The 24258-nt window shown below is 40.9% G+C and overlaps 1 protein-coding gene and 1 long non-coding RNA gene across 2 annotated transcripts; one reads left to right on the top strand and one right to left on the bottom strand.

Annotated features, from left to right (window-relative positions):
• Window positions 1–886: 886 nt before the first annotated feature.
• Window positions 887–7496, top strand: LOC110927159 (lipoxygenase 2, chloroplastic). The gene is made up of 9 exons (XM_022170773.2): window positions 887–1253; window positions 1329–1588; window positions 2181–2418; window positions 3628–3942; window positions 4033–4118; window positions 4217–4327; window positions 5006–5307; window positions 5414–5680; window positions 6547–7496. The coding sequence occupies exons 1-9, from the start codon at window positions 908–910 to the stop codon at window positions 7304–7306; spliced, it is 2685 nt and encodes an 894-aa protein (XP_022026465.1). The 5' UTR covers window positions 887–907; the 3' UTR covers window positions 7307–7496.
• A 484-nt stretch (window positions 7497–7980) lies between these two features.
• LOC110900514 lies at window positions 7981–9070 on the bottom strand. Its single transcript, XR_004884173.1, has 2 exons — window positions 8828–9070; window positions 7981–8687 (listed from the first exon to the last, which is right to left on the bottom strand). It is a non-coding gene; the product is annotated as an uncharacterized LOC110900514 (long non-coding RNA).
• Window positions 9071–24258: the final 15188 nt, after the last annotated feature.

The raw sequence follows: 24258 nt of genomic DNA on the forward strand, positions 1-24258 counted from the left end.
TGTTTGTTTCACGAGCAAATGTCTGAATGGTTCAGACATTTGCCTCTAAATGATTAAGATTTATACAGAGTCTGAATTGTTAAGACCTCTAATATGAATTAGTCAAACATTTGTCTCTGAACGATTAAGCATCATACAGACTCTTAATGGTTCAGACCTCTTACTGGTTTAGCACTTAATGGTTCAGACATCTTACTGGTTCAGCACTTAACCATTCAGATGTTGCATAAGAGCCCCTGACTCGGAATTTGATTGAATCCAATTGATTGAATGGTTAAGTGCTGAACCAGTAAGAGTAAGAGTAAGAGGTCTGAACCATTAAGAGCCTATATAATGTTTAACCGTTCAAAGGCAAATGTCTGACCAATTCAAATTAGAGGTCTTAACCATTCAAACTCTGTATAAATCTTAACCATTTAGAGGCAAATGTCTGAACCATTCAGAATCTGCTCATAAAACAAACAGTCTGAACCATTAAGTGCTAAACTGGTAAGAGGTCTGAACTATTAAGAGGTAAACAAACAGCCCCTAAAAGTATTATTAAACTCATCTCCAAGGCAAAAATAGTTAAATAAACACTTCTTGTAGTTTCCATATGAAGAAAAAAATCATCATCATATATATCTTACTAATAGCAAAGTTAAGGTAAGGGTCTAAGAAAGATAAGATGTAGACAGTTTACCTCTAAGCTAGTTTCCATATGAAGAAAAAGCTATTAATTTCATATAACAACTTTACCAAATTTTAATATTGTTTTTCTTTGTTTTGGGATCTAATATTCCTTTTACTCTTCGTCCATACACATATCACATCCCCTACGCCTATAAATAGAGATCCTTGTTCCAGCTATCAAATCACACAAAACAAGTGTGAGACCATTAAATAAGAAAACTTAGAAAAAAAAAACATGTTGAAGCCCCAAATCAACCAATCTCACTCACTTCACAACCTATTGCCACTCCACAAGCCATTCATAAGAGGAGGCACCACCTACTCCCCCACTATCACCCGCCAATACACATCCACCAAGACATTTAACGCCACTCGTGCTCGATCCACCTCAGGTTTCGGTAACATTAGAGCCGTAGCGATTCCCCTTGTTACCAATGTCACCACCATCACGGGTGTCATCACCATCCAACCAGCCATTAGCTCTGTCCTTGGTGATTTTAAACCCGGGGGTTATACTGATAATGTTTCTGATCTTCGAGCGGGGTCTTTCTCGTTGGAACTAGTTTCTAATGATCTTGATTGTACGTATATCCAATTTTTTTTATTAATGTAACATGCCATGTTAAAAGTGACAAACTATTGATTACTTGATACAGCAAATGGAAAACGGAAGATAGTGTCGGCGAATGCGACATACGATGCATTGCATTCTAAAATTAACGTGTACACGTTTAAATGCAACTTTGACGTCCCTGACGATTTTGGGGAAATAGGAGCTATCTTGGTGGAAAATGAGTACGACCAGAAGATGTTCTTTAAGACCATTGCTCTTGATGGCGTTGTTACTTTCACATGTGAATCTTGGGTTCAATCCAAATCCGATGTCCCAGAGAAAAGAATATTTTTCACAGACAAGGTCGACTCTTTTCTTTCTCATCTCTCAAATATAACATCCCTTTTAAAAATAAAGTTTATATTTTATTATCGTTAATATCTGTATTAAAAAAAAAGATTTGTTGTGGTAATAGAGGTGGACTGGAGGACGAAAAAAAAACCAGTTCACGAATCTAAACTGTTAAATCGAACCGCTCAAAAAACTAGTTTGAAACCGCTCCGTAGAAACCAATCTAACCCAAACCGAACCGAACTAAATCGATCCTTTCCCCCTAAAAAACTGGTTTCAAACCATATCGGTTTCAGACCCTAAAAAACTAACTTTGACTATCATTGAACAAAATCAAACCGATTCGGACCCAAAAAAAATGATTTGAGGGGCTTAAATGTCATTTAAAGTTAGTTAAAGGACCAAAGTTTTGAACAAAACAACTATAAGGAAAATAAAGAAAATTTTCTCCCGCCAGTTAATATGCTTTGAAATCTCAAAACACCCCCACACGCCGTCGTTTCGCCGCCGTGACGGTGGCGACGGCGACGATCGGGTGTCAGAATTAGCTAATAACTGTCGAAGTTGAGTTCTATCTTCTAATCTGTAAGTTTTGTTTGTGTAGTCTTATCTTCCATCGGAAACACCAGAGGCACTGAAGCCGTTACGAACGGCAGATCTGGAATCGCTCCGAGGTAACCACGAAGGTGAACGTCAACCGTACGATCGGATTTACGATTATGATGTATACGACGATCTCGGAGATCCGGATTCTGAGATAAGTTTAGCACGGCCGGTGCTCGGTGGCGAGAAACATCCGTACCCTAGGCGGTGCCGTACTGGTCGCCCTATGTCTACTATAGGTACAGCAAATAGACTGTTTAAGCTTGGCTTGTACGAGCTTTTTTCGTACCCTAGGCGGTGCCGTACTGGCGAGAAACATCCGTACCCTAGGCTCGAGCTCGTTTAAGCTTGGCTTGTACGAGCTTTTTTCGAGCCGAGCTGGCTCGTTTGCAACCCTAGTTATTAGTTAGTACACTATTTTATGAATCTACTGAATTTCAATAACCGAATCGTTAACCAAAACCGAACTGAAAACCGACAAAACCGAACCGAAATTATTAACCGAAACCGAATTAACCAAAAATCAGTTAACGGATATTTTTTGTACCATCGGTTAACCGAAATGAACCGAACCGAATTGAATCATTTAAATCTTCGTATATTTCTAGCTTTTATACATCAATATGATGTTTTATACTTCCATTCATGTGTTTATACCTCCATTTTATTTATTTACACATCCAATTCATGTATTTATATATCTATTTCATGTATTTATCCCTCCATTACATGCATTTCTAAACAAAAATTTTAGCCAATGTTTGGTTTTGTTTGGTTATTAACCAAAATTAACCGAACCAAACCGAAAGCCGACAAATTAACCGAATAAATCGGACCGATTAACGTTAACCGATGACTTTGGTTACGATTACAGATAATGCTAATAACTGAACCGAACCATGCACACCCCTAACTAAATGCACACCCTTAGCATCTTAATTTGATACCCTGACCAATATAAGTATACTAGTCGTATACTATTAGAGGAATGTCAGAGTATGTTTGGCTGTGCAAATATACGACCCATAAACACATGTACAAGCCTTATATACGACCAGTATAATACAAGTCGTATATACGATCCTCAAACATATATACGAGCCTTATATACGACCAGTATACATGTATATGAGTCGTATATACGATCCATAAATATATATACGAGCCTTATATATGACCAATGTAAATGTATACGAGTTGTATACTTGCACAACTAAACACACTCTGACATTCTCTTACTGGTATACGAGCCGTATACTTGTATATGACCCATATACTGAGTGTCAAAATAATACTTTAGGGTGTATCTTTATTAGGACCCTATTTCTAGTGTTTTTTTTCTAGTTTATGAATTACAAATTTGGCTAAAAATCAATGTAGAATTTTATTGAATACAGAAGGAATTTACTGAACCTTAACAAAAAGTTGTGAATCATTTTCGAATGCAGATCCGTCGACGGAGACCAGAACTAAGGTCCCTTTCTATGTACCAAGCGATGAAGATTTTTCCGAGATAAAGGATTTACAGTTTGGAGCAAGGCTTTTGTTCAATGTGCTCCATGAAATTGTACCGGCTTTAGACTCGGTTTATACAGACAAAGACAAGGGATTTCCGTTATTCACAGACATAGACTTGCTTTATAATCAAGGTGTTAATGTTCCTGCCAATGAAAAGATTTCAAGTGATTTTCCTAGACTTGTAAAAAGAGATGTTGATGCTGCACATGCTATTATCCAGTTTCAGACCCCTGAAACCATTGACAGTAAGCGTTTATCCATTTTGCGCGTTTTTTTTTTTTTTTTTTTTTTTTTTTTTTTTTTTTGTGTGTGTGTACTAATGGTTTTAGTTATAGGGGACACGTTCTCTTGGTACCGAGATGAGGAGTTTTGCCGACAAATGCTTGCTGGTCTCAACCCTTATAGCATACAGTTGGTTACGGTATGTTCATATATGCAAATGATAACCAGTATCGTTTATAACACAGAGAAAAGATGTTGTGTAAACAGTCATGATATGTTGTGTGATTATATAACTAGGAATGGCCATTGACGAGTAAGTTGGACCCTGACGTTTACGGACCACCTAAATCCGCAATCACCAAGGAGATTGTAGAGAAAGAGATAGGAGGTGTCATGAGTTTTGATGAGGTAATATAACATGGTGTCTCTTAGTTTGGTGTCTTATGGTTATATAATTTTATGAGTGAATTTCAAAAATTGTCCTTTATCTTTATACCCATTTTCAGACGCTGTCCTTTATGTTCAAAATTGACGAGTTTTGTCCTTTATGTTTTCATATCATACACGTTTTGTCCTTTAGGCCTAACTCAGTTAGTTTTTTCAGTTAAATTTGGTCATATGCTTTGCACATGAGGGATTTTTGTCAATTCAAAGGTAAATTAAACGGCAGATTTACAGCTCAAAGCTTCTGCAACCTTTGAATTGACAAAAATGCCCTCATGTGCAAAGCACATAACCAAATTTAACTGAAAAAACTAACTGGGTTAGGCCTAAAGGACAAAACGTGTATGATATGAAAACATAAAGGACAAAACTCGTCAATTTTAAACATAAAGGACAACATCTGAAAATGGTATAAAGATAAAGGACAATCCTTGAAATTCACTCTAATTTTATTAAGAGTAAAATGCCATTTTCGTCCCTGAGGTTTGGCCAGTTTTGCGACTTTCTTCCAAAGGTTTTCTTTTTCCACATCTAGATCCAAAAGGCAAAAGGTTTGGAATCTTGCCATTTTCATCCGGCTCAGGGACGAAAATGGAATTTTACTCTTTATTAATTATTTAAAAAAGTATTATTTTCTTGCAGGCTTTAGCACAAAAGAAACTGTTTATGTTGGATTACCATGATTTGCTCCTACCTTACGTAAACAAAACACGAGAGCTTAAAGGGACAACTCTTTATGCTTCAAGAACGTTAATGTTCCTTACGCCCGAGGGAACATTACGCCCACTAGCCATTGAGTTGACTCGCCCACCATTTGGTACGAAACCACAGTGGAAGCATGTGTACACACCCACTTGGAATGCGACCGGTGCCTGGCTCTGGAAGCTAGCCAAGGCCCAAGTCCTTTCCCATGATTCGGCTTATCACGAACTTGTTAGCCATTGGTCGATTCCCCCTTTCGTATAATAAGTTACATGTTTATGCAATTATGCATTGACCGGAGTTAAAACTTAAAACTGTTTATTTGTTTTTTTTTTTTTTACTGTGCAGGCTAAGAACACATTGTGTTACAGAGCCTTACATAATTGCCACCAACCGCCATCTTAGCCAAATGCATCCTATTAAACGACTACTTCTCCCTAGTTTCCGTTACACGATGCAAATCAATTCTCTCGCTCGATTAGCTCTCATTAATGCTGGTGGTGTCATAGAGTCAACGTTTTCTCCTGGAAGATATTGTATGCAAATTTGTTCTGATGCGTATGATCAGCTATGGCGTTTTGATCACGAGGCTCTTCCAGCTGACCTTATTAGCAGGTACCTTTATATGCATATAAACAACAACAATAACTAGAGTAAAATGTGATTTTCATCCCTGAGGTTTGACCAGTTTTGCGACTTTCGTCCAAAGGTTTCCTTGTCTGCATCTGGATCCAAAAGGTTTGAAATCTTGTCATTTTCATCCGACTTGTTAAATCCATCCATTTTTCTCAATTAAAGGGACAACTCTTAAAGAGTTAAATGCCATTTTAGTCCCTGTGGTTTGGGTCATTTTGCCGGTTTAGTCCAAAGGTTTCATTTTTAACTTGTGGGTCCAAAAAGGTTTCACAGTTGCCATTTTAGTCCACTGGGTTAACTTCATCCATTTTTTCTGTTAACGAGAAGGCCAATTCGGTCATTTTATATGACAGAATTGCCCTTTTAGTTAACAGAATTACATAAAAAAATGACCGAATTGGCCTTCTCGTTAACAGAAAAAATGGATGAAGTCAACCAAGTGACTAAAATGGCAACTGACCAACTGTGAAACCTTTTTGGACCCACAGATTAAAAATGAAACCTTTGGACTAAACTGGCAAAATGGCCCAAACCACAGGGACTAAAATGGCATTTAACTCTATTAACTTAAAGGGCAATTCGGTCTTTTTCACTTTATGTACAAGCATTTAGCATAATGTAAAGTATTCAAAAGACCGAATAGCCCTTTAAGTTAACAAAAAAGACGAAAATACCTCTGACTTAACGGAGAAAAATGGATGGAGTTAACGAGCCAAATGACAATGGCAAGATTTCAAACCCTTTGGATCCAGACTCAGGGATGAAAATCGCATTTTACTCTTATAACTGTAACGAAGGAAGTTAGAAACTAGCTGAAATTAATGTTATGATTTGGTATCGTTCAGGGGTATGGCGGTTGAAGATTCAACTGCACCACACGGTGTGAAACTAACAATCGAGGATTACCCATTTGCGAATGATGGTCTACTTATTTATGATGCCATCAAACAATGGGCTGCTTCTTATGTCAACTACTACTACCCGCAAGCAAATCTTGTGGAATCTGACGAAGAGCTGCAAGCATGGTGGAATGAAATCCGTACAGTTGGTCATGGAGACAAGAAAGACGAACCATGGTGGCCACAACTCAAAACCCAAGACGATCTAATAGGAATCGTTTCAACCATCATGTGGGTGAGTTCTGGTCACCATTCAGCGGTCAACTTTGGTCAATACGACTTTGCTGGTTACTTCCCCAACAGGCCAACAATGGCGAGACTTAAAATGCCTAACGAAGACCCCACAGACGAAGAATGGCAGTCGTTTATAAAACGTCCCGAGGATGTGTTATTGAGTTGTTTCCCATCCCAAATCCAAGCTACGAAAGTAATGGCGGTTTTAGATGTTTTATCTAGTCATTCACCGGATGAGGAGTATATTGGTGGAACCATTGAGCCAGCATGGGCTGCGGAACCTGCTATAAATGCAGCGTTTTTGGAGTTTCAAGAAACGCTAAACCAGCTGGAAAGCATTATAGACTCGAGAAACAATGATCCGCTTTTAACAAACCGAAGTGGTGCAGGGTTGGTTCCGTACCAAATCATGAAGCCGTGTTCTGATAGAGGTGTGACCGGGAAAGGTGTTCCAAACAGCATATCCATCTAATTGGTTTGGTTTGGTTCGGTTCGGTTCAGTTCGGCTCCTTGTCAGTTATGCTCGAGTAATGGTTTGTGTGGTAATAAGGTCATTATCCATGGTTTAGTTTTGTTTTATTTTGATATGGAATAAGTTCATTTCGTGTAACACTGCTCGAAAATTGTAATTTAGCCGCCCCCTCCCACTCCTTAGAAGCTTCGCACATGCCTATTGTGTCCAATTTCAGCTACAGGTAGAGTTGCATCTCGAAACCCGGACCTCGATCCGAAACCGGTTGTAAAACTAAATAAACCGGTTTGGGTGAAACCGAACCACCAGTTCTAAATCGGTTTGAGAGTTTCTCCGTTGAAACCGGTTAAAACCAAACCAAACCAAACGGGATAAAACTCCCCGTATAAACAAGTTTTAGACTCTGGGTTTGACTTTCTTTGACTCGATCCAAAAACCGAACCCGTTTAGCCTAAAATCCAGTTTTGTGCATCTCTAGCAACAGGATGGATGACAATAACTTATTCGTTTTACCTCAACACAGCTATGATGGGCTGGGCCACAAAAAGTACTACAAGTTGGTCCTCATCACTAACCGGGCCTACAGCCCACTGGTTTGGACCACAGTTGAGAATGAAATCTCAACAACACCAACCATTACTCACCTAAGCAACAACAACCTCCATCACTAAACATTTAAGCAAAACTGTTATTATTATTTGACCAAAACATTTTACAAAATGTCCCTTCAAATCAAGTTTCATACCCAACAAGTTTAACTCTATAGCTAAAATCATACATAAATTCACAAGATATTTGGAACAAAACCCAAAAAGAAAAACAAAAACTAAACAAGATAATATAGGGATATTTCATCGGTCCCACGAACATAATACACGAGAACCGATGCAAGAAACCGGTTCCTAAAGATCAAAGTGAAAACATAACATGACTTAAAACCGACGATAGACCTCAAACGAAGGGTAAATTGGTCATTTTTTTCACGTGCATTCGACACCAACTTCGGCTGCTCGATGAGGTTTGTTTTTCCTTCGACTCCCGACATGACGAAAACCTTTAGACCCGGCCCCACTCGCGCTTTCCTCTTTTACCAAATCACCCTTCTTCTTTCCCACTTTGTCTCTTTTCCTCTTATTATTCCCATTCACATTAGAACTTGCATTTTCATCATCTATATCATCATCATTTTCCTCAATCTTTTCAATATCTTCATCATCTTCATTCATTAATGGCTTTTCAAGCCTACCCTTTTGTTTATCTTCTTCATTTGCAGGATCACCATTGTTGTATGTTAAACTCAACTTCTTCCCTTTCCCCCTACCCCTACCCATATGTTAACCAATCAAGAAACTTGTAAAACTTATAAAACTAGTAACAACTTCTGTCAAGATAACCAAAACAAGTGTTAGTTTCAAGTGAAAATTTCAACAACTTGAAGTAGAAAGAACCATGAAGATGAAAAACATGAAGTGAAAAACAAGATCCAAGATACTAGAATATGTATGATGAAGAACTACTAACCATGTGAGGGAATAGAGTGTTTGAAGTTAATAAAGAAGCATGTCTTGGAAAATAGATCAAGAAAGATGGTGATTTTGGGAAAGTAGGTGTTGAAGTGTAATGATGAAGAAGAGGAAGAAGATATGTGTTGTGTTGTGTTGTGTTGTTTGATTGGTTAATGAATGTGTAGATGGGAATTTAGTTTGGAAAATGAAAGGGGTGTTAGTTAAGTCCAAATCTAAAGACAAGGTTATAGGGGTAGATTTGGTGAATCTTGGAAAAACCGAAAAAGTATGCATATTTACTATGGTAGATTTGATGTAATAATAAATAAATTATTATTTAATTAAAAAATATTTTATTTATTAGTTTTTATTTTTTTAACGGTTAACGAATCCTCCAAACGAGTTACTAGCGAAATTCACCACATCGGGTTACACTCGCCTCCGAACAGGAGAAAACTCTCACCTAGAGCCGAAGCCCGTGAACACTCTCCCGAAGGCACGACAGTGCTTAGAACACCAAGTCTCTCCCTTACCACTCCACCACCATCTCATTGGCTTATTAGTTTTTATTATAAACTCATCAATTTATATAATAGACATGTAATAAATCTATGGTCAACACTATCTTTTATTGGTCAATTTGTATTTAGTACATTTTTTTTCAAAATGTGATGTTTTTTTTGTTCCCCAAATTATTGGACGGTTGCCAAAATTAAACAAACAACATTTTTGTATTTTTTGATGTGAAAAAACAGATGTGAAAATACAAATCGGTTTTATTTTTTAAATCGGTTTTTTTAAACCGTTTCTTGAAAACCGGTTTGGTTTTTTAACCGATTTAGGACAAAAAACCGGTTTCAGTTTTTAATCGATTTCAAAGATCAAGAGTACTAACCGGTATACAAACCGCCGGTTCAGTTCGGGTTGAAACCGGTTTTTTAAAAAAAAAAATCGGTTTCGGTTTTTTTTCCCGGTTTTGGTCCTAAAACCGGTTTTTTGTACACCTCTATGTGAAACTGTTGAACCCGGACGGTCCAGACCTGTTGAAATTCACCGATGGAAACTATTTACATACATTTATAGAGATCATACGTACTGTCGAATACCCAAATCCCGGTTGACGTTAAATGGATCTTCGCTGACGTCAAGATGCCTCTGTATTCGTTGCTACAAAAGAATAAACCGTTAGCCTCGCCACGGGGGACCCCGGGAGGGGGATCCGTGACCAAGCTCCGGCGTAAGAGTAAGTAAACTTGCCGGAGAACGAAAGGAGTTTATTCCGACACCGGAATAGTTCCCCCAAGGTGTGAATCTAATAAATGCTTGAGTGTGTTTAATGTGTAAGAATATTGGTCGGAACCAATGAAAGGAGAGTAAATGAGAGTGTGTTAAATGTGTTCATACCTTCTTGTTACCATTTTCCTCTTCTTATATAAGCAAGTAACCTTATCTTGCATGTGGGATATTGGTTAAGGTGATCCAACGGTTTCTGATAGTCTTCAGGGGGCTCAGACACGTGTCTGACCCCCCAGCGGCGAGATGATAGCCTCATTTAATGTTTACGGCTGGAGAAGTACCTTGCCAGCCAAGATGCCATTTACATCGGACATTAAATGCTCCTTTTCTTTTCTAAATTCTTATTTCCCACTCGTATTCATATGGGGAAAGCCTTAATGGAGAAGTAAATTCATCTGTGGGCCTTATGTATTGGGCTTTTGTGGCATCAGCCCAAACCGGGTAAATGGAGCAATCCATTGGCCCGTCGTCAAGTCATCTTTAGTCCCTGGCTCTGAGTCCCAAGGCTCATGATCCGGGGCTGAGCTATACCTGTTTTTCAAAAGGTAATCCTTTGGCTAGAACATGTGGGCCCGTATCTCAAGTGATCATTATTTATCCCCTACTAGTCTGCCGAATATTAATGGCGGGGTTTAATCCCATCAATACACGTGCCCCCTTATTTGAATTTTGAAGGGGCGTTGATGTGACGGTTATCACCACTATCAATTATCTCTTTAAATACCCTCTTAGCCTTCTTGAATTCTCGTCCTGTTTCCATTATCATCCTCTGTTTCTCATTCTCTTAACATTTCTCCGATCGCCATTTTTCTTTATCTGTCATGAGTCGCTCCGGCCGTTCAGCGATAAGATCGGTCTTGACAGCGAAGGACTTGAAGTCCTTTGTCGAGACATACAACATTCCCGAGCAGTTTTCTCCCTCCTTGTCGGGCCCTAATGAATCGGCTGAATGTACGCCGGACAGAATTCCTCTTTATACACTGGCATTTTCCTCTTGTGGAGTCCGGTATCCTCTTTCACCTTTCAAGGTTGCTTTGCTTCGCCACTTTGGGGTTCACTTCTCTCAGTTGCATCCCTTAGGTTTTATGAGAGTGGTGCACTTCGAGTTGTCTTGTGCAGCCGTTTCCGGCGAGCCCTCTGTCCCTTTGTTCTGCATGTTCTATAAAATAATCTCTGACGGAGATTGGTTTACTTTTGCCAAGCGACAGAACAGCGTGTCGAAACCCTGTTACTCCTTTATGCCAACTTCTACCTACCCGAAGGATTGGAAGAGTAGGTTTATTTTTGTCTCTGCTGCCATGATACCGGAATCTCCACTGCCAAGAGATGCTGAGGCCGTTATTGAGGATGCTGTTCCTACCCTGTCTGCTACCGAAACCGTTCAGTGGAAACGGATGTACGAAAACCCAACGAGGGCCTTTACCTTTTCCGAGGGGATTCTTGCCATGGGGGGGTTGAGCCCTTCCTACCCGGTTCGTCCCAAGGCCTTTTTTGGCAAAAAAGGTGTCTTTTATTCTGGATTTGCTGTTGTTTTCTTTTGTGCCTTGGTATTTGTGCAATCATCTTTAGTGTTTTTCTTGTGCAGAGTTAACTTTGTGGAGGTTGCTTCAAAGCGATTCCAGGGATGTCAAGTTTATAGTTGGTGATGAAGTTGATCCTGGCTGGAATGTGGAGATACAGGTTACCGGGGGTTCTGCCCAGGCTGGGGGTTCTGTCGCTGTGGGAGGCGATGAGGGGTCCTTTCCGATGGGGAGGAGAGTTCCCCTGATCTCCCCCCTGTTCGGCATTCTGATCAAAGTGATGATGAAGCTCTGGAGGTTCGTTTAGTTCGTAAGAGGAACGCCGCAAGTCCTAGGCCAACCCCTGCTCCCTGTGATATCCGGCAAAGGCTCCGGAGTGCTAGCGGACAGAAGCTTCCTCCTTCGTCGAAGGCTGTTTCCGATCTTCCCCCTGTTGGAATCAAGGGTTCCTTGTCCAAACACCTGAGGTCTTCAAGTCTTGTGAACGCACCTTTGTTTGTAGGTTTCTTTTTCCTCCTGCTCTCTTCTTTCTCCTGCCTATTTGCCCTCTGTCTTGTTTTTGATGTTTTTCATCTTGTTGTGCAGGGAAGTTCTCATGATCCCATAGAAATCCCCACTGGTCCCTCTTCTTCCCGTGTTCGGGATAAGACTTCAGAGGTGGGCATAGCTAGTTTTTCTTCACCTTTTGAACTTTCACCTTCTCATGCTACGGGGACCAGTAAACCCACTCTCCTTGAAGGTCCTGCTCATCGGTCCTCTTTGGCTCCTTTGTTTGCTGATGTTATCCCTCTCACATATGTCCCCAAATGGAAAGTATCTCATTCTTCAGTGATAGGGACTCCTGAGGCTGCTAGGGACTTTCTTACTCATGTTGTTCCTCCCTCCCATAAGTTTGTGAACTCTGCTTTGAGGGATGATCTTTTTGAGGATCAGTATAACATGTCTCTTTGTGAGAGCTTTTTCAGGGGTGCTGGCATGCTGCAGCGGATCGATGATTTAAGGAGGGTGAATGAAGGACTCAAGGTTGAGCTCAAGTCCTCCCAATCTATTGCTGCCGCACTTAGGTGCCAGGTGGTCGATGCTGAGAGAAAATTGCAGGAGGAGAAGGTACATAGCTTCTCCCTCCTCCTTCCTTCTTTTTTTTTATTTTACAACTGTTTTAGACTTTTTATGGTGTTTCCAGGTCAGGGGGCTGGAGCCTTGCTGGAGCGAAAGGAACAAGCTTGGGAGAAGGAGATGGCGACGTTGGTGGAGGAGAAGGAAGAGCTGGTTGCTGAGTTAAATCATCTAAAGGAAGTTGGCTCTGTTTCCCAGGAGCAGTTGAATACCATGTATGCCGACTATGGGATAACCTCTGATGACAACCAGCGGCTGGCTAAGGAGAAACACTGGTTGATCACTGAAGGCTTTGGGGTTTTTCTTATTACCGTTTCTCAGTCAGAGGAGTTTAAGAGTGGCTTGGAAGAGATATATAGGGCCTACCGGGACGTTGGCTACCAGGCTGGGCTGAAGGATGGCTATGCTTATTCTGCTCAGGGTCTGGGTAGGAAGGAGACCCCGCTGTACAACTCCAAGGCTAAGAAGAGACTATCCAAGCTAGATGAGGAGTTTGGGAGCAAGACCCCGGCCATTCTTAAGAAGATCCTGGAGCATCCCATGATATCGATAGATGAATTGAAGGCCCTATTTTCCTCTGCTGGTCCCTCGTCTCCGCCGTCTTTGTCTGGGGATGCCCCTCGGTAATTTCTAAACATTTGCTTCTTTCGATGTGGTTGTAATACGGATAATTACTTTCCCTGGAACACTTTAAACTTTTTGATGTTTGGAAGGGGAACCTTTGTGTGGGGGTTCTCCTTAGTATCTAATCGTATGACTTATGACTGTATGTTGTTATCCCGTCTCTTGCTTGCTCTTTGTTGTGTTTTCTGTCTTACAGGAATCTTTGCCGAGGATCGAGTTGGTGCTTCCCTGAGGATCCTTGGGCTGTTTTGCGGGAAGCTGTGCTTTGGTCTTTTTTGGTTGAATTTGTTGTGTTTATTGCCTTGTATTTTAGCTGCTTTTGCCAAAGTTATGAAGGCTTTTCCTTGTACATTTGTTCTGCGAATGAATAAAGAATGGTCTCTTTTTGTAGTTTATTTACAGAGATGCGTTGTGCTTATGGTTTGCCTGGTAAACCAGGATTGTCTGTTCGAGGCCAATAGTCGGACAAGTTTATAATATGATATTATGTTTTTGGTTTGTTTTGTCCGCTTTCTTTGGGTTAGCTAGACCCAATTTTGCCCCATGGCCGGGCTTTTGGCATGTTTGATATACCTTGTACACGTGTGCTCATTTATTTAGTTAGGTTTTATAGTGTTTTTGGGCACGTCTGCCTAGATATAATACCTGTTATTTTGTCAAAAGAGGACAGGCTAGTTGGCCATTTTTCATACATTTGGGGATTAAACTTCCCAGCATAAGTTGTTACAAAAGATCTGTCCTTGGGGGCAAGCCCCAGATTAATAGTTAAATATTACAAAAGTGGCTCCTTGGCCGTTTTTCCGGGGGTTTACCCCTCATATGTGGTACTTCCTAAGTTGCATGAGGTTCCATGTTCTGGGGACCTCCTTGCCTTGGAGTGTTTCCAATTTGCAGCTTCCCTTGTCGTTTGCCCATACAACTCGGTAGGGTCCTTCCCAATTGGGGTCTAGTTTTCCGGTGTTCTCCTGTAGGCTGGCTTCGTTTGCTCTTAGAACCAAATCCCCTGGGACGAGGCTGAGCTTTTTCATCTTGGCGTTGTAATAACTTTCCAGCTGCTTCTTGTATTTGGCCTCACTGATTGCTGCCACCTCTCTACTTTCCTCCAAAAGGTTTAGGTTCATCCGGAGGTCCTGCTCGTTCTCCTCCTCCCTGAGCTTCATTCGGGCAGTTGGGGATCCTATTTCAGCCGGGATAACAGCTTCCGTCCCGTAAGTTAGGCTGAAAGGAGTCTCCCCGTTGCAATCTTTAGGAGTGGTCCTATATGCCCATAATACAAATGGTAGTTCCTACAGCCATCCTTTTTGCTTCCTCCCGAGTCTCGCTTTCATTCCCTTGATAATGCTTTGATTGGCTCTTTCTACCAATCCATTGCTTTGAGCGTGGGTGATGGAGGTAAATACCTGCTGTATGTGCATCTGTTCACACCAGGGTCTGAAGGGCCTTCCCGCAAATTGGACGCCGTTGTCACTTACCAGCTCTTTTGGGACCCCGTATCTACAAATGATGTTGTCTAGTACAAATCGCCTCATCTGTTCCCCGGTTATTTTTGCTAAGGGTCTTGCTTCTATCCACTTAGTAAAATAATCGATGGCGACTACCACATATTTGACCCCTCCTGGACCCTCCGAAAACGGCCCTATTATGTCAATGGCCCACTTCTGGAAGGGCCAGGATGTTGAGACGGGTATCATTGGATGCTTATGTCGATGGGTCATAGGTGCTTGTACCTGGCAGTTGTCATATTTCTTGATTTCTTTGGAAGTTGTCTCATACATTTGAGGCCAATAGAACCCTGCATTCATTGCCTTTGCTACTACCGTCCTTGGCCCCGAATGCATTCCGCAAATCCCTTCATGTATTTCCCTAATCACATACTCAGCCTCTTCTATGTCAACACATTTCAGGGACGGGCCCAGGTATGATCTTCGATACAGCTCCCCATCAATCAGCTCATATTGCAGGGCCTTGACCCTCACCTTTCTGGCTGCCTAATCCCTCTCAGGTAGGGTTCCGTCTCTGAGGAACTTTATAATTGGTGTCATCCATGTTTCTTGTGTATTTTCAACTGCAGCCACCTCTTCTGCGCCGAGGGAGGGGGAAGTCAGGACTTCCATTTTGACTTCTCTTGCTAGGTGGTCGAATGCTATTGAGGCCAGCTTACTAAGGGCGTCAGACTTCAGCTAAGTCTCGTGGGAATTTTGAGACTTCAGCTAAGTCTCGTGGGAGGTAGGGTTGATCCAAGCCATCATCATTTTGGTTTTCCTTTTCTTTCTCTTTTCCTTTCGGTTTCTTTCCCGTGATGAGATCCTCCCTTTCCTCCGAGGACATCTGTCGAAGAGCTGTCATGAACGTTTCTAGTGGGTCATCACCGATGCCCCTGTTTTGAGGGTCCGTCCCTTCCTGCTTGGAAGGTGTATCAAAGGAAAATCTAGCCATAAGGCTGTTAAGCTTCTCTTGCCTCTCCAAATCTTCAAGACACTTTTTTAACTTCTCCCTGTGCATGGCTACGAAATCTGGAGTGATAGGTTCCTCTCTTTCCAGATTTTCCACTTGATTCTCATTTCCTTCTTCATGAGTTATATCTTCTACTGTGACCTTATCATGATCACTTTGTGCCGTCTGGATGGTACGTGTGTTGGGTGGGGTTGACATACTGCTGCTTGTGAAAAGGGCTATCCTTAACGTCGGAGTTTAGTGTGGAAACACCGGTCAGACTGGTGTCCCACGGATGGCGCCAATGTCGAATACCCAAATCCCGGTTGACGCTAAATGGATCTTCGCTGATGTCAAGATGCCTCTGTCTTCGTTGCTACAAAAGAATAAACCGTTAGCCTCGCCACGGGGGACCCCGGGAGGGGGATCCGTGACCAAGCTCTGGCGTAAGAGTAAGTAAACTTGCCGGAGAATGAAAGGAGTTTATTCCGATGAGTATGATCACCGGAATAGTTCCTCCAAGGTGTAAATCTAATAAATGCTTGAGTGTGTTTAATGTGTAAGAATATTGGTCGGAACCAATGAAAGGAGAGTAAATGAGAGTGTGTTAAATGTGTTCATACCTTCTTGTTACCATTTTCCTCTTCTTATATAAGCAAGTAACCTTATCTTGCATGTGGGATATTGGTTAAGGTGATCCAACGGTTTCTGATAGTCTTCGGGGGGCTCAGACACGTGTCTGACCCCCAGCGGCGAGATGATAGCCTCATTTAATGTTTACGGCTGGAGAAGTACCGTGCCAGCCAAGATGCCATTTACATCGGACATTAAATGCTCCTTTTCTTTTCTAAATTCTTATTTCCCGCTCGTATTCATATGGGGAAAGCCTTAATGGAGAAGTAAATTCATCTGTGGGCCTTATGTGTTGGGCTTTTGTGGCATCAGCCCAAACCGGGTAAATGGAGCAATCCATTGGCCCGTCGTCACGTACATACTACATATATTGTTTGTTTATGTGTCTTCTACTCTTCTAACATTTTTTATGGTGTTTACAACCTTGTTTTTGGCTCGGGAAGACAAGAAGCAACACAACACTAACAACTGAGACTATTTCAAAACGTAAACGTCTCAACCCCTTGCAATGTTTTAGATACGTAACCCAATAGCGTAGATTTATGTTGCAATAGTACGCGTACGACATGAATATTGTAACACCTCGAATTTTTGTGTCCAATGATGTGTTAACACGTGTCATTTGATTACACGTGGCATTGATATTAAATAAAGGACCAATATTGACAAACCTTGAATGTATATAAATTCGAGGGTTATAAATGTCAAACAAGGGTAAATATACTGTATAGTAACCCTAAGTGGTGCTTGTACCTTCAAACGAATGAATCATGGATCGTACGGAAGCGAAACGCGGAAGAAAGTGAGAGATTACAAGCTACAGGGGTTAACTGTGTCAACATGTTTAATTATACCTCTGAGTGACCCTTTAACGCTCCCGAGGCTTTGTAACAGTATTATACGCTCACTAGAATATACTGTATAAATTCCGCGAAGTTCTGTTTTAAAACGAGAAAGTTATGATCGAATTCGTATGAGAAGGGTTAAGAGCGTCAACAGTGAAAGTTAAGGCTTTCTGAATAATTAATAAACTAACCGGGGACTTAACAACGCAGGTAAATAACACGAGGCCCTTAGTTGTAAATAATCGAGGGCCAAACCGCAAAGTTACCCCTTCAAACCCGAAAGGTCAGGTTAATAATTACGAAAGATTTCGTTATTAATTACCAGGATTTCGTAATGATTATAAAAGATTTTAAAAACCTGAAAATCAAGCCTCTCGCGACCCGCGTTGTGTTTTGGGTTAAGTGGAGGCGGGCCGCGAGCCACCTCCTTTACGCGCCTGAAGTTTGAATCTCAGGCGGCCCGCATTAAAACATGCATGGATCCTCCATGCGGGCCGCATTGGACGCCCAGATGCAGAAAGTTTGTAATTGCATGCCTTTTGAGCTTGTGAACGATCAAACATCAATAAATGAGGCATGGGCACCCCTACTCGACCCATAGCTCTATGGGACACCTGCCCATCATCCATGATCAGTATAGACCAATGTGGAATGATCTTGGAGCTCATTTTTCACTATAAATAGCCATGTTGTGTTCATAACAATCACACAACTCAAATACACACAACTGATCATTCTAAGAAGCTCTCAAGCATTCTTCTCTGCTCTCTAAGCAAGACACAACTTCTGTAAGTCGTTCACATCCATTGTGGTCTTGTTTTTCCATAGATTTAGCTTATAAACCAAACCGTCGTAACTAACGGTTGTTATAGCGATAATTCATAAATGGTCTAGTGAATTGTCGGATCAAAAGTAGTTATGAGTTGGTATTTATGTGGGTAATAAACCCCTAAAAGGGTTCCCTCTGATCACCACTCTAACTATGTCAAATGTCGGGTCAAACGTGCACTTAAAAAGTCAACAGAAAGCTATTTTGCCGTTTTATACATAATCTGTAATGTATATGCTATGAAACTTGTTTTGGCACTCGTAAAACATGATATTAAGTATATAAACTTGTTTATGCTCGTTTGAATCGACCATTTGCTATATTGACCCGGTTCGGAGCCGAATGTCGTAAAAGTTTGACTTTTGCTTTGACTTCAGTTCTGACCCGTTTTAGTAAGGTATAGATATGCCTTAGGACTCTCTTAGGACCAGGTTACATGATGGTATAGACCTCTGTGATCGGTTCATGAATTGTCCGAGTCTTTTACGCATTTCCGTTAATCGCCTAAAAGTTGACCGTAACAGCCTTTTTAAAATAAAACGAGTATTTCGGACACGTGAACGGACCATAACCTTGCTTACTAAATTATAAGCATGTCCTTAAAGTTTCACGTCAATCCGAGGTCTAGAATGAGAGTTATGCTAAATAGCGCAATTATAAGAAACTTTTGTAATAAACGGCGCAATTAGCATAACACCCATCTAAACCAAGATTTCGTCTCCAAAACTTTTACCCACTGTAGTAAAATAATATTTTTGGAATTTTAAAGATTTTTAATAATTTTTACCTTGCTCATAACATGCGGTTATGGCTACAGTTTGGTAAATACCGAATATACCCTTTTCGGCCAAAACTTGAGTTCTACGAGGTCTTTTGACCCGATTCCAGTTGCCATTGATTTTAAATAATAAATAAAGTATTTTAGACTTTATAAACTGTTCGGGAAACTCAGATTTCCTGTAGAACTCGAAAAGCCCTTTAAAAGTCTTTAAAATGACCGAAAAACCCCTACGGGGCATAATATAAACTTAAACTCGTTACGGGCATCACGGAAGGTATCCTACTGATACCACAACCTCTTTAAGGCATATTGACTTAGGAAATAAGCGTAAGACTCTCATGGTTAACCGTTTCGCCTATTGCGCGCACGGTTCGGCTTATGGAACTAGTTTTCATAAATTAGCCGATACGGGTCAAATTATATTATTTGAACCCCAAAATCCAGAGTGTGAACCTTAAACCTATATAAAACAAGTCTCTGAACTTGATGGGGCATAATCACACTCCATTCTCGGTTTTCGCCTTTCACGCGATTAAACCATACCTATATATCGGAACCAACCGGTCTAGGCTACGGCTAATATGAGACCCGTTAGGATTCTAAGAGGTTGATTAAAACCTTCGTTCCAGATTAGGAGCCCCAGTAAAAGCTATCGGTGATTTAATCAAATTAAGGAATATACTTGCAAAGGTAAATACTTTTAACTTATTTTCCCTATACGGGCTTGGGATACGGTATAATAATACCGCTTGATTGAGCATCATATCTTCCATCGCTGAGGTGGTTAATTTGTATAATGTGATCGGCTCATTTAAACAGTTTTGTTTCTTAAAAGCCTTTGGGGGGTTAATGACCGTTGTCCCGGATATCCTTGGCATCATTTTACGAAATGGCCACGACCATCGACATCCCGGTGTAGGCGTACACCCGTATATATTGTCGACATTTAATTAAAAGACGTAGCCGTTGGTTTCTATACTACGGTTTTACGCAATGTGGTGTGTCTATTAATCTTTAACCCGGCACGATCCGGGCTACTGAACGCATAAAAGAACATGTAATACGTTCACAAGATTTTAATAATTTTCCCAAGTTATAAAAGAGTTTGTGCCTTGTGCATTCAAATCAATTTTAATAAACATTTTCAAATGTGTCAGTTGAATGTATTTACCAGTGTAAACTGACGTATTTTCCCCAAAAAGATTAAGTGCAGGTACTATACGAAATTGGCTGGTATTAGCTTCCTAAGCATCACGAATAGTCTCGCAAACTCGATGCCGTATCTGAATGAACAATATTTTATTATTTTGATCCGCTGTGGATACATTCGACTTCTGTAATACATTTGATATTACAACCAGAGGTTGAAGTATATATTTATCTTTAAGCTTCTGCTGTGCATTTATATAATTGTGTGGTTTGACTATATTGTTGCCAACTACGTCACGGTAATCCCCCACCGGGCCCACCGGTGATACACGTGGAAATCGGGGTGTGACAGGTTGGTATCAGAGCCAACATTGAGTGAATTAAACACGTTTGGCAATGTGTTTAATCTCAGTGACACAATTGCACATACTTGAGTCTAGACAAGAACTTAGGACAAATTCGAATTGTTATTCCAATTTTGTCTTTTTCTTTTATTATTGGTATTTAAAGTTTTATAAAGCAGGAAAAATGCCACCTGTTATATTTCGAGGAAGAGGAAGGGGAAGAAGAGGCAGAGGAGATATCGTGACGCATCACGATCACGAAGCTGGACCGTCAGGTACAAGACCTCCTTCAATGACAAGGAGCGAAGAACCACAACGACGAAGAGATCTTTACGAACCTGCGAGGCATTCCACCTCGCACAGCTCGACGCCATCATACCGGCACTCCTTTGGGCCAAACTCAGAGAATGATCCCAACAACCCACAACCTTCCTTCATACCTCTACAACGTTCGGTATCGCACCGAAATTACGACGACCCTACTCCATACTTCATAGGTCAGTTTAATCCAGCTGACTATATACAGGAACCTTCAGGCTTTGTTCCATTAGGGCCACAAGATCACTTCTCCGAAGACCATATGGATGAAGATACTGATCCAACAGAACCTGCTCGTGGTACGACCATTTTGGTAGCACCTCCTATGGAACCAGTCCTTCCACAACAAGATTGGAACTTGGCACTCGGTGTTAACAACCCTACCGGGTGGGGAGACTTTCCCGCAGAACCTCCCATGGAAAACCCACAAGAAGTTCCAGCGGAAGTTGAAACTCCTCAAACTAATGCGAACGAGCCCTCTTTTCTCCTTCCAAGGGAGGTAGAGGAGTGGCTTGCCGACATATGAGGAGAACCACACCCGGAAGTAGGAGTTCTACAAAGCCTTATCTAACCAAGATTAGTAGCTTCTTGGAAATTTTGCTAAATTAAAATAAAACATAGGGCTAGAACTCCATAAGTTTAATATTTATGTAATTTTTATCTTTATCTTTATGTAATGTCCCTCTATGATTAGTAATGTTATGATGGTTTTTATGATTGATGGTTGTCTTGAGTATAAAACACACTCATGGTGGTAATGGATGAAAAAGGGAACGAGAAAAATGAAACCATGCACAAAGAACAGAGCAACCCGACAAAAATCTCCATCACAGAAGGCTCAACACGGGCCGTGCCCAACCAACACGGCCCCGTGTTGAGCCCCCTGCAGAAAATCACCCAGTTCAGGTAACTGGACACGGGCCGTGTTCAGCGGACACGCCCCCGTGTCCAGGCTTCTGTTTCAATTCTCTAATTTTTGTTACTGGCACTTGACCACGGGGCCGTGCCCGGTCAACACGGGGCCATGTCCAGGATGCCAGTAACACAAAACTTTGCTTTTAAACCCACTTTTACACATTCTAATCAACCAAAAACTTTATTTTTGGACACATTGAGGACAATGTGTAATTTAAGTGTGGGGGGGATGCTAAAACCTTGAAATTTTGCAAAATCCTAAACACAAGCCTTACACAAAACTCTATTGGAACCGCTAAACACCCCAATTTTTTTCAAAAACTTTTTCATTTTTTTTATTTACTTGTCTTAGTTTAAGTTGGGAATAACAAGTTCTAAAAAGGTTATATTTTTTACAAGTTTACAACCGATAGCGTCGTGATAAAAAAAGAACCAACATAAGAAAATTATGAAAGGGCATAACAAGTCTAGTTAAAATTTTGATTATATATACTTGGTCACATTAAAAACCCATTCCCACAAAAGTGAGTTTTGAGCCTTTATTGAGCATAAAAATATAGATATTTAGACTAAATGCTCATTTTTCATTTCTTGTGTGAATAGCCGCTCGGTTCTTACAAATCTAGAACTTGCCACGACGATACATTCCCGGTCCTTACCAACTTAAACCCAAGTAAGTAAATGATGGAGGCATTAGGACTAACCATTTTTCTTTCAAAACCATTATTTTTCATTTTTTTTACCTACCCAAAATCCCCCTAGATAGCCCCTTTGAGCCTAAACCTTTCATTTCATTACCCCAAAAACCCTTTTTACCCACCAAAAACCTTTTTATTTTTCACCCTTTATTTTAGTAACAAGCTCGGTTTTTCGTAAACTCGCCTTTCCTTGAAAAAAAAATGATGATGAAGTCAAAAACAAACAAAAGCTATAAAAAAAGCTTGTTTGGAGAAATACTTCAAAATAAAAACAAGGTATTTTACGAAAACCGACGCTTTTTACGATTTTCGCCCTTTTTACTAACCACTAACCCAACCACCCACCTTTTACCCAAGCCTAACCCTTCACCCAAAAGTCCTCTTGATATTTACAAAGGTAAAAAGTTAAAAAGGAGGAGGATTGATTGCTTGGCAAGCCTATGGAAGGCGTAAGTTCCGTGCCGCTCTCGAGTGATTCACTAAAATATACACCTTCAGCCGAGTGTTGAGTGATCTCCCGTGAGGTATGTGAACTTGTATATAAATGGAATTTTAATAAGGCATGCTATGCCCAAATAAGTAATTTATCTTATGAAAAGTTCAAAATAAATCATAACGAATAGGATTGTAAATAAATAAAAATAAAACCTATAAAAACCTTGGATTCCCGACACTCTAGGACAAGCTAAAAAACTTCTCTTCTACCTATTCCATTTGGGAGTGTAAGCCACATTTAAAGAGTTTTGCTTGAGGACAAGCAAAAGTTCAAGTGTGGGGGTATTTGATGTGTGTAAAATGCAACATATAAATCACATCAATTAAGGCATAAAACTAACCCTTTTTAAGTACTAATGTTGGAAAAAGAGTGTTTTTGTCTTCCTTTTGTATTTTCAGGATGAAATGAGCTCAAAATCACAAAAGAAGCAAAAAGACAACTAATTCTACCATAAATACAAGAAAAGGAACAAAAGTAGACTGCCCGGACCCTCAACGGCACCTCCCAAAGCAAAGGAGAAGAAACAGAGTCTGAACACGCCCCGTGTCCAGCGAACACGGGGGCGTGCCCAGGAAGCAGCAGAAAAGACAAACCAGTAGAAGCTTCCATTGCCCACCACGGGGCCGTGTCCAGCGGGCACGGGGGCGTGGTGAAAGTACAGCAGGCGCATTAATTGTAATTCGCAATTACAATTAATGAAGAGAGAGAGTGTCAGGCGGGCACGGGGCCGTGTCCAGCGGACACGGGGCCGTGTCCAGCCTTCTGTTCAGCCTATAAATAGAGGAGCTTGGATTCATTCTCTCTCATCCCTTGGCACACCACCTCTCTCACACCTCATCCACCACCCACCACCACCATAACACCATCATCCACCACCATCATCCATTGTCCATCGTAGAGTGTGTGAGTCGTCTCGGGGATCCAAGATTGATCGTAAGAGTTCTTGACATTCAAGGCCATGTTTGCCTAAGTCTCTTACATCACTTGGTGAAGACAAGTGTTTAGTATAATACTTTTTATTTTTAATCTTTTGCACTTTTTATTTGGTTTTGTATTAATGACTTTAATAACTAGTTACTTATGTTGAAGGTGATCTTTCCTTATCGTTTGTCCGTGGTGTCTTGGCGTTATTTTACTGTCTATATAAAATAAAAGATTTTCACCATTCATATCTCCACGGTCTATATGGAGGTATGTTGGCTACCTGGTCGGGGGTTAAGGGAACGGTTTGGTAAGGGTCTTGCCCTTGTTCAGCGTTTAGAGGTCCTGCTTGGGACCTGGGTCAAATTTAGTAGGATCTCCTTCAATGCCCATAGGTATTGGATGGCGGGGATCCAAACTCTTTGACCCCCTCATAAGTTAACTACTATTAATACTATAACCCGGCTATTTAGGACTGTATCCCTGCTGACTCAGACTACTTAGCCGAGGGTAACGTCGCCGCCAAAAG

Source organism: Helianthus annuus, chromosome 2 (genome assembly GCF_002127325.2).
Source record: "Helianthus annuus cultivar XRQ/B chromosome 2, HanXRQr2.0-SUNRISE, whole genome shotgun sequence".
Classification (NCBI taxonomy): domain Eukaryota; kingdom Viridiplantae; phylum Streptophyta; class Magnoliopsida; order Asterales; family Asteraceae; genus Helianthus; species Helianthus annuus.

What these genes read in the sequence shown, in the direction of transcription:
- LOC110927159 (XM_022170773.2), top strand. Translation starts at nt 908, where the DNA reads ATGTTGAAGCCCCAAATCAACCAATCTCACTCACTTCACAACCTATTG. An exon ending in TCGCCCTATGTCTACTATAG is followed by an intron (nt 2,419 to 3,627) that starts GTACAGCAAATA and finishes TTTCGAATGCAG; the next exon opens with ATCCGTCGACGGAGACCAGA. An exon ending in CCAGCTGACCTTATTAGCAG is followed by an intron (nt 5,681 to 6,546) that starts GTACCTTTATAT and finishes GGTATCGTTCAG; the next exon opens with GGGTATGGCGGTTGAAGATT.